The 16,514-nt window shown below is 37.0% G+C and overlaps 1 protein-coding gene across 2 annotated transcripts in view; it reads left to right on the top strand.

Annotated features, from left to right (window-relative positions):
- LOC149833501 (ADP-ribosylation factor GTPase-activating protein AGD3-like) overlaps positions 1–16,514 on the top strand; it is a 100,715-nt gene that overhangs the window by 21,230 nt on the left and 62,971 nt on the right. For both annotated transcript variants that reach the window (XM_090015163.1, XM_090015162.1), the window contains 2 exons: positions 1,939–2,001; positions 12,237–12,281. In XM_090015163.1, coding sequence (XP_089871289.1) covers positions 1,939–2,001; positions 12,237–12,281 — 108 coding nt within the window. The remainder of the gene's footprint in view (positions 1–1,938; positions 2,002–12,236; positions 12,282–16,514) is intronic.

Consider the following 16,514-nt stretch of genomic DNA (forward strand, 5'->3'; position numbering starts at 1 on the left):
CTTGTTAAAGCTTGTTATCCACAACAATGATTCTGTTTAATCTTTTTTCTTTTTTTACTAAATTTCAACTTATCTGGTCCGACCAAATCAGTGTGATACAAAATTTCAATTTTGACATGATCGGTATAAAGTTATAAACCCAGTAAGGGCTTAGCAGATAGAGAAATCTTAAGGTAAATATTCATAACTGAATGACCATTAGTTGAATATAATTGTACAATTTCATCATTCTAACATAATGTAATATCTATGCAAATTATTTTCAATGTTTTTCTCTCCAGTCTTTTTCAACTTTCTAATGGTTGGCACCATCGAGGATGGGTGATGCTAGCTTGCTACGTGAGATTGGAGGGATATCTCTCTGTGAACCCTAATTCAATCCAAAACATAACAAAAAACTTTTTCTTTTCTTCTTTAGAAAGTCTGTAGTTGTAAAGGGGCAGAGAGCCAGAAACTGGTAGTGTGGTGTCATCCTTGTGAACACCACCACCCTTTCTTGCTTTTATCATTACAAACCTTGAAAAATACTTGACTACATGGATTCTCCGTGGAGTGAAGTGCGTGTCTGTGTGTATATATATATATAGTCATTCTTTTTCACGAGATTGTATCCTACTAGGAAGACACATTTTTAGATCATTCACGTGGCACCAAAAGTGGAAGATTTCAGTGCCTTTCCTGAGTATCAGGGGATTTTGGTAGGATCACATTGATAACTAATGGTTATGGAGTTTGAAGTGTGGTTGGAATTTGTTTTTGATATTGATGATAAACATACACAATGATTGGATATAATGACACCACCATTTGGAAAAGGGTCTCAAAGCAGCTTTTACATAAAAAATACCACCATGATTTTCTTAGGAACATGGTTAAAACTTAAATCACACACCATTAAAGTGGTCTGAAATGGAGTCCAACCTGTGTAAAGTGTAAGGTCAATTTCATTGTTATTAACTAATTAGAAGCCATGACCAATGGATAACTTGAGAAAAGTAGTCACCATCTGACCGCAACGTTTTCCTAGGAACTGGAATGTACATGGTGAATGGACCATATTGGAGTCATTAGTAGCAAGATGGCTATGGCTTTTGGGCGTTTGCATTTTCACGAGGTAGAAAATAAAAAAGAGACAAGTTTGATAATCTGTACATGATAGACTGTAGAAGCGTTGGTTAGTTGAAGAGGTGGGCACTTCCATGGGCTATGGTGTGGGAATGAGGTGGAAATCTAGATGGGCCTATAGCTTACAGTCAATTCTCTGGCATCTACAAGGGATTGTAAGATGGTTTATTGTTAATTTGGTCGAGGACATTGCTGAGTGAAATTCAGAACTTTGTCACTGGTATCTTTGATATTTAAGAGATAACATGGAGGGGTTGTGCGCTTGTGGATTTGCGTACTCTGGAAACAAGTTTTGTTGCTTTCTGTTGATATCTAGCTATGAAGCAGGCACAAAATAGTTGGTGTGATCTTGTCTAGGGATAATGGCATCATTCTCATCCTTTTCTGGCCAAGCCCAAGCTGGTACATTGGTTGAAAGGACTGCTACTTTTGGCTGCCAAAAGCTTAATTTTTTTTTATTCTCTTTCTTTTCTGGCTAAGCCTAAGCTGGTACATTGCTTGAAAGGAGTGCTACTTTTGGCTGCCAAAAGCTTAATATTTATTTTCTTATGTTTTGGAAATCTGAAATTACCTTTTCTTCATTATTCCAGCTTATGGTTTTTGGCTGGAAAGGGTAGTCACATTGCCATCCATCTTTTGATGGTCTGACAATTTTATACCCCTCCATGGCTTCATGCTTTAAAAAATTGCAGTCAGCAAGCCCACTACATGTTTTCACATTTACTGCACAGTTTTACATTATTACTAGTGTTTTTATGGTATTTTCTATTTCTTTTTCTCTGCTGATGTGCAGCTGACTTGTTGTTTTAACAGGTTGAGCATATGTTAAATGATAGGTTACTGCAATTTGTGAACATTGATTTGCAGGATGTCAAGGTAATTCAACCTGAAAACGTTGAACCACTTTTATTCTCCAGGTTTTACTCTAATGTGGCATTAAATAACTGAGCAATACAATGAGAACTGTATGCTGTGGTTGGTTTTTGAGAATAAAAAATCCAATTTTAATATTTACATTAATTATTTTCAAGAATGCATTTTTCATAAACAAATTTCATCATCTTCACACGAATTTCCATGAAATCAAGTTTTAATTCTCCTGTTCATATGGATTTCCAAGAAACGTCCAATTAGAGAGTAGTATGATTTTCTTAAGCAGGTTTAGGTGGAATCAAAAGAACTCGTGAGATGCCTAAACTCTTAAAAATGAAACTCCATGAAATCAACTAATTTTTATGGTTGATCATGGCTCTTGAGATATGATAAAACACCATTGAAATTGGTGCTTCTCCATTTCAAACATGAACATTGCCAAAATCGTGTGGATCAAAAAAGAGAAATAAGAGAGAAAAAATAATAATATGCATATTCCTTTGCCATATCCACATCAAATGGCATTTGGTGTATGACCCCTAGTTAAATATTCATGTACGACGAGAAGCCTAGCTAGATATTTAATTTCAATAAATTTCATAACGTGTTCCTGTGCATGGTTGTAAGTTGAACATGAGTGCCTGAGTATAGTTACATCCATACAAAAATGTTTGGTGCATATGGGTTTATCTAACTTTAGACTGGTTATCATTAACTTTGATCACTGTTCAACTAATTGAAATGACCAAAACACCATTAAAAGCAATGACATTTTTTAAAATACATCATTACTTTTACGAATAGAGTCTTTGCTTTAAAGGCAAACAAAATGTCAAACATGTATTCAAAAAATAACAAACTGCACTTTGATAAATTGAATTTAAAAAGTGAAAGGAATTTTTTGATGCCAAACAATAAATATTATTTAAAAAAATGCTAGCGCTTTTAGGGGTGTTTTGTCATTTCAATCAGTTGTATATATATAATGAGAAATGCTCCGGTGCTCCGGGAGCACCTACTCCCACATACTAGAAATCATAGTTGTAGGTTGTATCTTCTCAATCAGACCTTTTGGATGTACTCAACGTAGTTTATTTGATAGGAATCATGCTTTGGATAATGTTTTCTGGACATAAAAATAGGATTTAAGTCTTGAAATTTCGTTACATTGTGAACCATTGATTTTTAAAGGTCTTAAAAAACCTATATGTATGCTATAATTACATGATCCAAAACTTGTTTTCCACTAAATAATGCTTATAGATCATATCTAAAGGGTCTGATCAACAACAAAGTTTATAAAATTTAAAAATCTAAAGCTTTTATTAAGTGGGAGTAGATGCTCCGGGAGAACCCTATCATTAGTAATATATAATAGGGTGAATGCTTGATACTACTGAAGGACCATACCATTGCACTAAAAGTCATAGTTACAATCTTGATCAATTTGTTCTGACCATATAGAGATTGTTTGTTAGAGATGGCAACTTGGATCATACTTTTTCAACTCAGCAAGAGAGAAAGCTCAGATTTGGCCCTCCACCCTTCCTTCGAATTGTTTCCAACAAAACCGGGAAGCTTCCATCTCTTCCATCTACTTTGTATTTCTAGAACTATATTTACAATGCTTTCACACTTCTTCCTTTCAATTTCTCATAGTAGTCCTAATACAGAAGCACTGCTTCAGTTTTTGCTCTTGAGGTACTATCGACCTCAAATCCCTTTAGTCAATGCCACCTACTATTATCATGCTGGTGCTGCTTATTCTATTATACAAGAAGCACCATCATCGTGGTGAGCCTAAGGGCATGTTTCTTACAACTCACGGGGCAAGAAGCCTCTTTTACGTGAAAGGCCTACTTTGTGTGAAAGAGGTTCCTTGAGGGGAAGGTGCGACCCTGTCTTCATAAGAAAATGGAGGACACACCATTAAGTGGTGTGAGCTCCCCATGTGTTTCCTACAAAAGCGTTCATTTCATCCTTATGGGAAACAGCCCCTGTTTCATATGAAGGGGAAACAGCCCCTGTTTCATATGAAGGGCCCACTTTTGTATGAAAGGGTGTGTTAATCAAACGCCCGCTAGGGGTGACGGGGAAGGAGAAAGTGTTAGAACATCAGTTTTCACCAAATCTGATCTGCAAAAGGAGAAAAAGTGAAGAAAAAGATGGAAGAAAGAGGAGATGCTGAGTCGGTTTTGCTGCACACAGGCTCACGTTTTTCTTAAAGCAAACGTGACCTGATACTTTGTATTTATGTATTAGGTTACAAGTAAACTTGATTATGGACATGACTGTCCTACAACAAAACACGATATTACAAACGTGCCCTAGTAGGCACGTCAGTCACGCAATCCCGGATCAGACCCAAACTGGTCCAGTCCATTTCACGATACTTAATACCCTCCTTCAAGTTCTGCATGGTCTTGTACCATGGACAACTTGTTCTTCAAGAACCAGAATCTGTTTTTCGTCAAACCCTTTGTAAATAAATCTGCCACCTGGTCTTTCGTAGGTATGAAATGAGGTTCAATCTCTTTATCTTCAACTTTCTGTCGAATGAAGTGCTGATCTATCTCAATATGATTTGTCTTACTGTGGAAAATGGGATTGAAAGATATTTTAATGGCACTTTGATTATCATACAGTAAGATAGATTTTGAGATCTATTCCTCCAATTCATTCAACAAGTTCCTTGTCCAAGTAGCTTCAGCAGTTGCAGCAACCATTTATTGGTATTCAGCCTCAATACTTGATCTAGCTATTGCCTTTTGTTTTCTACTGCTCCAAGATACCAGGTTTTCCCCAAGAAAGATGCAATACCCAGAAACCGACCTCTTTTCATCAGGATCTCCTGCCCAGTTCGCATCATTGTAGACCGTGACATCATGCATGTCCCCTCCTTTCCAACTTTTCTTATATACCAACTCATCTCCGATGGTATCTTTTAAATATCTCAACACTCTCTTGACAACATCCATGTGTCCTGTTCTTGGCTCATGCATGAACTACGACACTTGATTGACAGAATAAACAATGTCAGGACGAGTAAATGTAAGATATTGAAGCATACAGACTACACTTCGATATCTTGTAGGATCTGAGTACAAATCTCTATCCTGTGAACTAAGCTTTTGATGTAAAACACTCGGTGTAGACAAAGGCTTGCAATCTTGCATACCAAATTTCTTCAATAAATCTAGTGTGTTTATGTTGTGTCAATGTCAGGCAACCATCCTTTCTGTCTACCTCGACTCCAAGGAAATAACGCAAATCTTCTAAGTCTTTCATCTTAAACCTTTGACTTAAGAGTCTCTTTATTTCTTCAATGTGGCTCATCGAGTTCCCTGTAACAATAATATCATCAACAACATGGTGGTGATGCCTTTACCCTTGAATATAAACAATGAGTGGTCCAAGAGAGATCGACAGAACCCATGTTTTTGTATTTTTAAGGAGAAACTTTCAAACCACGAGCATGAGGTCTGCTTCAAACCATATATGGTTCTTTTTAGTCTACATACATGTGTGCTTGGGTCTCCCTCAGCATATCCTGGAGGTTGTTCCATGTAAACTTCTTCCTTCAAGTCCCCATGAAGGAAGACATTTTTGACATCTAACTGACTTAGTGTCCATTCATGTTTGACAGCTCAAGACAATATAATTTTTATTGTCCCCATTTTGACCACAGGACTAAAAGTCTCATCATAATCCTGGCCATATTCTTGTGTAATTTCCTTTGCAACAAGTCTTGCTTTGTATCGTTCTATGGTGCCATCAGGTTTGTACTTAATTTTATAAACCCACTTGGAATCAACAACATTTTTGTTAGGAGGTTTGAAAACAATTTCCCACATCTGACATTCATGAAGCGCTTTCACTTCTTCATTCATTGCCTCAATCCACTTCTTTGATTTCACGGCTTGATGAAACCCTACGGGTTCATCATGCTTATCAACCTGAGATAAAAAAGAGTTGAAGATCCATAGAAAAATTATTGTAGCTGACCCACCTATCAATAGGGTGTCTGATTCTATTTGAACTCCTCAGATTTTCAACAGGCACATAATTATCTAGTTCAATGTGAGGAGCAAGAGGAGCGCCTTTTTTCTCTTTGCGCATACACATACCCTTTAAATTTATCAATAGGATGCTGTTGTGGGCCTGCCCCTTCTTCAGCATATGAAACTCCACCAACCTGATCACCAGATTGAGGTAAGCATGCTTGCCCTGAGTCAATGTCATCTTCGACAGCCGACTGTGTTTCCTGAGTACACTGAGGTGAACAATCACCATAAACATCTGCAAATAATTCTGCACTCATTCATGGATGATATACCTCTTCTTTGGGAATCTTTGACAAGTATTAAACGATACATCTCCAAGATTATTCTCATCAAACACAACATTCCTGAAAATTTTAACACGTTTAGTCATAGGGTCATAACACCGATAACCTTTATAATCATCGGCATATCTCACGAATCTGCACTTGGAAGCCTTTGGTTGGAATTTATTTCTGAGAGAATCATCAATATGAATGTAGCAAGTGCATCCAAACACACGCATAGCATTATAATCAGGTTGAATGCCGAAAAGAGAAAAGTATGGTGAACTATTTTGTAAAACTGTCATAGGCTATGTCACATGGGTGCGGGTGCGAGTGCGGGGATTCGACACTTCCAAAAAACCTGGGTGCAGGGGTGCGGCAAGGGCAAAAATGTAAATATATATATATATATATGTATATATATATATATATATATATATATATATATATATATATATATATATACGCAGGTCGTAAAGAATATTTAAAAATCAATTTAAGCTATTTTTTTACATTTTATTAAAAATAATCGATTCAAGTCAGTATCGTTATCAATTTTCTGACGATACAATAAGCATTGGCCGATCCAGGCCACCCATACTGACAACACTGGTTTTTTCTACTCGTTAATCTAGCGAGGACAATAATAAGCTGAAGGCGAAGGACAAGATGACTCTCTATCTTATCAAAATTTTTGCTGCTTTTTTATAGTAAAAAGCAGATGTAATGGGGCTCAAACTTCGATATCACTACATTGAACTCAATTGAGAGAGAGACGAATGTTGGGTGCGCAGTTCACTTTATGCTCTCCATTGTCGACTCTCTTTGGTGCACAAAATCATTGAGTGTTGTGTCGTTGAGAATTAAAGAGTGCCTACGAGGGCAGGGTACCCCTGACGACAAACTGCCACAAGGGTTACAACAATGCCGTCCATCATGCTGGCCTGTGTCATATAGGCAGGCACTCAAGGGACCCCTGAATCTCTAGGGTCATAATCAACTGGGCACGAGTATGTCAGTAGCTGTTAAAGGTGGGCCACGGAAGACAGGGTGGTCGTGAGGCCCCCACCCGGGGTTTTCCTTGCTTCAGCCAAGGTTCCTCGTTATGAAAAAAAAACAGGGCACCTCTCAACCTCATTACAGGACACCCCCAATCAAAACAGAGGTTTGTGGATGTTATTAGAAAAGGAAAGACCGTGGAGTCACTTCATAGTTTTTTCTGCTTTTTGTCACATTTTAATTAAAAGGATGGAGGGAAATGGCTCATCAAGCTGTTAAAAGGGCCTACTTGATCATTCTTTTCGAAGAACTAAAGATGGGTAATAGATTTAAGAGGTTAGAATATTAGATGGATGCTTGGCATATTCTTCCTTTTTGGGGTTTGTCTTGTCCAGGCCATTTGTTATGCAACAACCTTGTTGCTTAGCATCCAGATGCACTACTGCTGACCATTCATCTCAACATCTCTTAAGATGAATGAACAATGCACCCATCTTCAGAAATGCCAAGATGGGTGGTTATCAGATTTTGTATCCTGCATCTGAAAGAACCATAACTGAGAATTGTTTAATCACGTTTCCCCAAAAGAAATGAAACATAATCATTTTGAGTTTGAAACCTTAGCCAAACACTTGATTTTTTTTAATCTCTTGTCTACTTTTTGCGGAAAAAACAATCGCATTCGTTAAGGCAAAGAATCCCAACTGAACTTAAGAAACGAGTCAACTCTACATGGGTGAAGAACTATTAGTTTTTGTCCTTTTAAAAAAACCAAAAAAATGGACCATCCGCAACCCATTTCATAGGGCAAAAAAAAAAAAAACCAAAAACAAAAAAATGGACCAAAATGACCCTGGGTGCGGTCAACGCACCCAGGGTCGGGTTGACTGCACCCGGTGCCGCACCCACACCCGCACCCGCGTCGAGTTGCGTCGACGCGGGTGTGACACCCTGCTAGCCGAGTCTCTGTGACATAGGTCATAGGTAGACGATTTATAATATAGACTGCTGAATGGAATGCTTTTGTCCACAAAATAATGGGAAGATTACTATCATGCATCATGCTCATGGCCGTTTCAACAATATGCCAATGCTTTCTCTCAGCAATCCCATTTTGTTGTGGCGTATGTGGACAAGACACTCTACGCTTTATTCCATTACTTTGGAGAAAATCAGTAAAATCCTTTGATGTATACTCACCACCTCCATCACAATGAAAATGCAGAATATTGGTAGAGAAATGGTTTCAAACAAACGCATGAAAGTTACGAAATATGTGAAAAGTTTCAGACTTATGCTTCATAAAGAATATCCAAGTATAATGAAAATAACTGTCAATAAAGATGAGGTGATATCTGCTGCCAGAAGAAGAACAGACATGCGCAGGGCCCCAAACATCTGAATAAACAATTTCAAAAGGTCTTGAAGCTCTTTTATTTATAGAATCAAAAGGAAGTACATGATTCTTACACATTTGACAACTAGAGCATTTTTTATTATTTTCCTCAAGAGTCAAACTTGATTTAGGGATTAATTTGCTTGATACAAGTTTTTCAAGAAAAGAATAACTGCAATGACCAAGACGATCATGCCAAAGACTTGGCTTATTACATTTAGAAAGATTAAAAACAGGCTCATGACCTGACATAGATGACTCAGATTGAAAAGACTTAGACTTCAATAAGGGCTTCAGGACGGAACTAGTATGCGCAAATGGATCTTCCTTGAAGATGTACATATTTTCTTTTCGCTCCCCTTCAGCGAATGTCTCCTTCGTTTGAAGATCCTTGACATACACAGAAGAGAGAGTGAATTCAACATAAGAATGTGTATCATCAACAAGTTTGGACACGAAAATAATGTTCTTTTTTATGTTAGGAGCATGAATGACGTTTGACAAATTAAGAGATGATTTTGACAAAGGAATGATTGCATTACCAATGTGAGAAATATGATGGTTTGATCTATCTCCAGTAACAACACTATTTTTGCCAAAGTAAGGAACCGAGTTCGAGAGCTTACCAACATCTCCCGTAACATGGGTCGCTGCTTCTGAATCAACATACCATAATCCTTGATCATTCTGCTTCAAGTGCAACCCAGACAATGCTGCCAACAAAAGTTGTGTCGCCTTCCCATCAATTTTGGTAACATTAGCTGCCTTCTTGCTCTCAGTGTTTGACAAATTTTCTTTATTTTGAGGATTAAACTAGCAATTTGTCTTAATATACCCATTTTTATTGCACAGGTAACATGTCGGGATAGCTCTTTGATTTTGGTTCTTCGCATTGGAGTTGAACGGCATATTGAGTGTGGGAAGCAAACCTGGACCTGCAAATCTACCACGACCTCTTCCTCCTCTGAAGCTATTTCCTCCACGACCACGACCGAATGAGAACCCAGTAGCTAAAACATCTTGAGAATCAGATTGAGCACCAGAATCTTCAGCAATACCTTTCAACGACATTTCGTATTGTAGAAGTTTTGCCTGAAGGTCCTCAAATGTGAGAAGCATGGGCAAGCACAAAAATGATGCCACCAATACATGATAATCTGGGCCCAAACCATTCAATGTCTGTTGCACTTTTTCCTTGTCTGACACTTCACATCCAACAATGGCTAGTTGATCTGTAATAGTCTTCATCTTATTCAAATAATCCATGATAGACAGACTGCCCTTTCTAAGAAGTTGAAATTCACGCTTGAGGAACAAAACCCTGGCTTCAGATATCTGAGAGTATGTTTGTGTCAACCTGTTCCACAATTCCATCGCTGTGCAGTTGTTGGGAATAAAACCAGTACTTCCTGAGACAAGGTAGACGTGATGTAGGCAATTAATGCACATAATCCGGGTTGCGAACAAGTTGGGTAGACGCAACCCCATGAGCGTTTGTTTCTTCTTCCTTTGAAATGAACTCTGGTGGGACTAGAATTGATCCATCCAGATGACCAAAGAGATCTTGGCTCCTGATAAAAGGAACTATTTGTCACTTCCAAGTCAGGAAATTGGAATTATTTAATTTTTCAGAAACAAGTTGGCTAAGGAAGTTTGATGACAAATCGGACTGAGTTGAAGAAGAATCCATGATTATGAGATACGAGAATATAAATTGGAAAACACTCTAAGAAAGAAGCAATCGAATGACTACTTAAACTTCACGATAGTGTGACTGTTTAAATTCAGTCCAGAAGGGAACTGGTTATAACAGAATTCAGATCTGTTTTTTTTTTTTGCAGATATCAGATCACGAGAGTATTCAAATTATCAATTCAATATTTATGAATCAAGCCAAAGCACAATTAATCAATGTTGTGAATATTCAAGTTATCGGATCACGTGAACAAGTGTCAGATCACGTTGATTAATCGAGTTTTCAGATTAATCAACGATGAGTATTCAGATAAAGGAATGAGAAAACAGATTCAAGAGAAAGAAAAGAAAAGAAAAGAAAAGAAAAGAAAGCACAAGTTTTTGCTTGAAATATAGCAGCGATTCAAGAGATGTTGATTAATCGTGTTTTTAGATTAATCAACGATCAAATTTCAGATGAAGGAATGAGAAAACAGATTCTAGAGAAAGAAGAAAGAAGAAATCACGAGTTTCAAGAAAGGGTTTCAAGGTAAGTATGCAGTAGATAACAGCCTTTTAAGAGGAAAAGGCGTGTTTGAGGTGAAAACACGCAAGTGCTTTCAAGAAAGAATCTGGATGAGAAGAAGAGATCGGACCTTTGAGAGTAAATACGATAACACAAATTACGGAAGTGGGGAAAGAGTATTTTTCCTGATCGAAATCAGATATTCTCTATGGTTATACCTTTTGGAATCAATACCGAGCCCTAGGTCCAACCGTGCTCTGATACCATGTTAGAACATCAGTTTTCACCAAATCTGATCTGCAAAAGGAGAAAAAGTGAGAAGAAAAAGATAGAAGAAAGAGGAGATGCTGAGTCGGTTTTGCTGCACACAGGCTCATGTTTTCTCTTAAAGCATACGAGACCTGATACTTTGTATTTATGTATTAGGTTACAAGTAAACTTGATTATGAACATGACTGTCCTACAACAAAACACAATATTACAAACATGCCCTAGTAGGCACGTCAATCACGCAATCCCAGTTTGGGTCTAGATCAGACCCAAACTGGTCCAGTCCATTTCAGGATACTTAATAGAAAGAGGGGTGGGGGCAGACTGGGGAGGAGGGTGTTCCAAGTCTGAGCTGTGTATTCACAGGATGCATGGAACCACAGGATCACCAGAAACAACTCCATGCTCGTTGGCCCTTGCTCCCTCCCATGCATAATCGGGTCAAAGAATGCCTCCCTGCTAATTATAAAAATTGTTTGTTTATTTATAAACCAGAAACAAAATCTTTGTTTACAAACAAAAACAGAAAATTGTTTATATATTAACAATAAATAAAAAAATTCAAAGGGGCCTAAGCAAATAAAATTATAGTGATATAATAACAACTATATCATGCTAAAAAGTGGTTGTGTTCATGGGATCCTAAACTTAATAATTATACAGCTTGGAATCATGCAAGACTTGGATTACTCCGCTTCAAACCGGAGCTGGAAAGACAAACCTCCTGACTGGTCGTCGCTCTTAGATGACATTCTTATGTAATCTTTTGTGGTTCTGTCTTCAGGTAGGGGTCTGCCTAACCCCAGCTGGCTTATAAAAAAAAAGAATATATCATGCTAATACCACAATACTTTGAAAATACTGGTGATGTATGTGCCTGCAGTTGTGATAAATCAACACAAAACTGGAGTATACTCTCTCTCTCTCTCTGCACGTGTGTGTGTTCATGCATGTGTGATTTACCTTTAATCATATTAGTTAATTGATCTGTATGTTTTAAGTAATTTTGCTGGTCTTTGATATCATGCATGTCTCTTCCATTGCAGGAAGCACATAAACGCTTCGATAAATCTAGCCTCATTTATGACCAGGTATGCGATAAGAACGTTCTCATCATATTTCGTTTTTCATATGGTCCTAACTAGGTGCAGTGGAAAACACCTCAGTCTTTATTGTTAGAAATATAAGATATCTTCTGGTTGGGTCATATCTACATAAATTTGGTTATCTTAAAGAGTAATGGGAGGATCAGTGATCAGGTCCAATATCTATTTGTGCTACTTCATCGTAGTCCAATGAGGGCAATAAAGGAGCATATTTGCGACCTAGATATTGTAAGGAAATGAGGGCCTCCAACGATGTTTACCAAATCACCAAAGTAGACATGCAAAAGAGCCACAACAAAGTCCACCAAAATACCAAAGTAAACACACAATAAGCCACAAATGGGCTCACACACAAAACCCACTAAAGGGGTCAACACAAGAGGCTAAAAAATAATATTTTATTGATATAAGTCCATACAGGAATCATACATTTGTGAGGGGGTTTCATCCCTTTATATGCACAATCCAAAGAGTCTCCAAAACATTTGTTGACTAGCTGAATTCAAACCAAAAAAGTAAAAAGCTAAAAAACTAATCTACCCTAGTTACTAAACCTAGTTATATATATACACTTGTGTATGTACATAATGCATATACTTTGTATATATATATATTTACATTTTTAACACTCTCCCTCAAACTTACGGTTGGATAACCGAAAGTTTGTTCAAGAGAAAGTGAAATCTAGAAACAATGAGAGGTTTGGTGAAGAAATCCGCTAACTGATATTCGGAAGTAACATATGGAAGATCAATAGTGCTATGTAGATACTCCTCTCGAACATAGTAATAGTCCATCTCAATATGCTTGGTACGTTCATGGAAAGTCCGGTTGTTGGCAATATAGATAAAATTTTTGTTGTCACAACACATTCTGGATGCTTCTTTGATCAGGACTCCCATGTCGGCCAACAATCTTCTTAGCCAGACCACTTCCATAGTGGTTGTTGCCATGACTCGATATTCTGCTTCAGTTGAAGAAAAGGAGACCTTATGCTGCTTCTTATATCTCCATAAAATCAACGAGTCACCTAAAAATACACAAAAATCAATTATTGAATGTCGGTTGTTGTGATCACCTCCCCAATCAACATCAATATAAGCAATTAAATCTAATGATAAAGAAGCAGATAAGAAAAGTTATCGAAAAACAAAAGTTTTAATATATCTAATAATACACATAACTGCTCCCACGTAAACAGTGGTGGGATCATGCTGAAATTGGCTTGTTGCTTGAACTACGTGCGCAATGTCAGGTCTTGTAATTGAGAGATAGTGCCCCCAACAAGTTTCCTGTATGGTATTAAATTTTCAAATGATTCCCCAACATCAATCTTCATTTTGACATTTACAACTTCGGAAGTGTCAACCTTCTTATCATTTGAGATACTAGACCTGACAATTTAGGTTGAGTCAGCAAGTAACCTCTAGAAGAATAAGCAATTTCTATACCAAGAAAATACTTTAAAAACCCTAAATTAGTCATTTCAAAAAGTGTTTTGAGAAGTCTTTTAATGTTTTCAACTCCCTGTTGTAATGAAATGAATTGAATCCAGTAAACATGCAATAACACACTTTTCAATCTAGTAATCATCAAACCACCCACACAAGGGTCTAACAAATTTGTTATTGCATAGAAACACTAAAAAATGAGTTATATGAATACAAGGCCAAAAGTGCCTATTTATAATACATTGAGAAGGCCAAAGGGGGCAGCCCCATGTAGCCATTGGGCTGCACAACTCCAACAACTACATGGAGCTGTCCCTTTTCTGACAAAAGTCAAAAGGTCAAAAATAAATAAAAATACACTAAAACGAAAATACAAAAAAAATAAAATGTCAGCCCCTAATGGGCTGACACCTATTAAATGAAAAGACTGAAATACCCTTGATGGGTATTTCGGTTTACATAGTTACACACACACACACACATATATATATATATATATATATATATATATATATAACTTAACATATCTTAACACCCCCCTCAAACTCATGGTGGGATAACCGAGAGTTTGCCAAGTAAGAACTGAAAGCGAGGTGACGGAAGCAATGTGAATTCCCATGTTTTCTAGTAGTTGTCGCAACCTTACTAACTTTGTTGTGATTGTTGCGATGACACGATACTCAGCTTCAGTGGAGGAAAACGACACCTTCTGCTGCTTTTTGCATCACCATGAAATTAAGTTATCACCTACAAACACACATAAACTAGTGGTTGAGCATTTATCATTTACATCTCCTCCCCAATCATAATCAAAATTTGAAATGACTTCTAATGAGGAAGAGAATGATAAAAATAATCCATGATTGATGGATTTCTTAATATATCTATCAATTCTCCTTACAACACTCATGCACTCTAGTAGGAGCATGCTGAAATTGACTAACAGAATGAATAGTATGAGATATATCAAGACGAGTAATAGAAAGATAAGACAAAGCTCTAATCATTTTTCTGTAGGGAGTTGGATCTTGTAGAGGCTGACCATCATCTTTCTTCATTTTGTCATTTATGATTTCCGGAGTATCAACCTGTTTTTCATTCGAAAGTCCTGATCGTTCAATGATCTCTGCTGCATACTTAGTTTGTGACAAAAAATAACCACAAGGTAAGTAAACAACTTCTATTCCAAAAAAATACTGTAAAAGGTCAAGATCTGTCATTATCAAAGTCGACTTTAAGCATATCTTTGATATGATTAACTCCCTGCGTATCACTTCCTGTGATTATCATGTCATCTACGTAAAGTAGTAAGGTCACTATCCTTGCATTGGAAGACTTAACAAACAACACAGTGTCAGTAAAACAAGATTTAAAATGAAGTTGTGTCATTACTTTACTGAACCTATCATACCAAGCTTTGGGAGCTTGTTTTAGGCTATACAAGGTTTTGCGTAACCAAATAATTTTCTCATCTGCTAAGTTTAAGCCTGGTGGAGGGTCCATCTAAACCTCTTCGTCCAGATTACCATTCAAAAACACATTCTTCACATCCATTTGAAATATAGGCCATTTTTTAATCGAGGCTACATCAATGAGAGTTCTAACAGTTGTCATTCAAGCAACTGGAGCAAATATCTCATCGTAGTCAATTTCATATTCTTGACTGTATCCCTTGGCTACTAACCTAGCTTTGTATCGTTCTAATGTTCCATCACATTTGGTTTTTATCTTGTACACCCATCTACATCCTATAGTTTTCCTTCTTTTAGGTAATTGTAAACACCCCAAATTTTTACCTTCATCCAGTGTTTGTCCATTTCATAAGTCATTACAGATCATTGCATGTCATTGCACGTATTCTGCGTAACATTGCATGGTATTACATGTCATTACATCTCATTTTCGAGATCCAGCACTCCAGTTTTCAAAACATTCAATCCAGATTTGAATTTTAAAGCTTTATTTCAAAATCAATTTCAAAACCTGGGTTTTTATTCAATACTCTGTCATTTTCCAACCCCAGTACTTTATATTTCGAAATATTTTCTCAGAAAACAATCTGGATTCCTTTCAAATTCAAACTTTAATCGATTTCAATTCACAGATGAGACCCATTTAGATGGTGTCGCTTCTGAATGCCTCTATTCATCAAATTTCTCAAATTTTTGAAAGTTTCAGTCCGATCGGGACTATGTCTCAGAGTCCTAATCCGGTCAGGAGTCTGGTTTTTAAGTCTGTTTTACTTTCATTCTCAATCTTTTTCGTTTGTTTTCGAAATTTAGGTCATTTTACAGAGTCCAGTTAGTTCAAGACTCTATTTTAGAGTTCGGTCGAGTTAGGAGTCTAACCCTGACTGTGTTTTCTAACTTATTTCATCATTTCTTGATAAAATCTTTTGAAAATTCTTTCATTTGGCTTTTAAAATCTAAAATCTCAGAGTCCTAAGAGTTCAGGACTCTAACCCGGAGTTCCAGTTCGCTTGAGACCCTATTTTCAAAGATCTTGAATTTCAAATGTCAATTTTAACCATTTTTCAAAGCCATTTTCAGTGTTTATTTCAAAAATGTGCAAAATTCGATGTGGGCCTGCTCAGTTGGCACCATATCCAGAGGAATTCTAACTCAGTTATAACCTTATGCCATTTCAAAAATCCTAATTTGAAGTTTACTTTTGAAGATCCTTTTGAAAACTCCTTCAATTTCAAGTTTTAAAATCGTTTTTTTTTGAAAAACTCAAGTAGGGCCCACTCGGGGTGGTGCCATATTCG

This window comes from Nuphar pumila, chromosome 7 (assembly GCF_984573655.1).
Source record: "Nuphar pumila chromosome 7, dmNupPumi1.hap1.1, whole genome shotgun sequence".
Classification (NCBI taxonomy): Eukaryota; Viridiplantae; Streptophyta; class Magnoliopsida; order Nymphaeales; family Nymphaeaceae; genus Nuphar; species Nuphar pumila.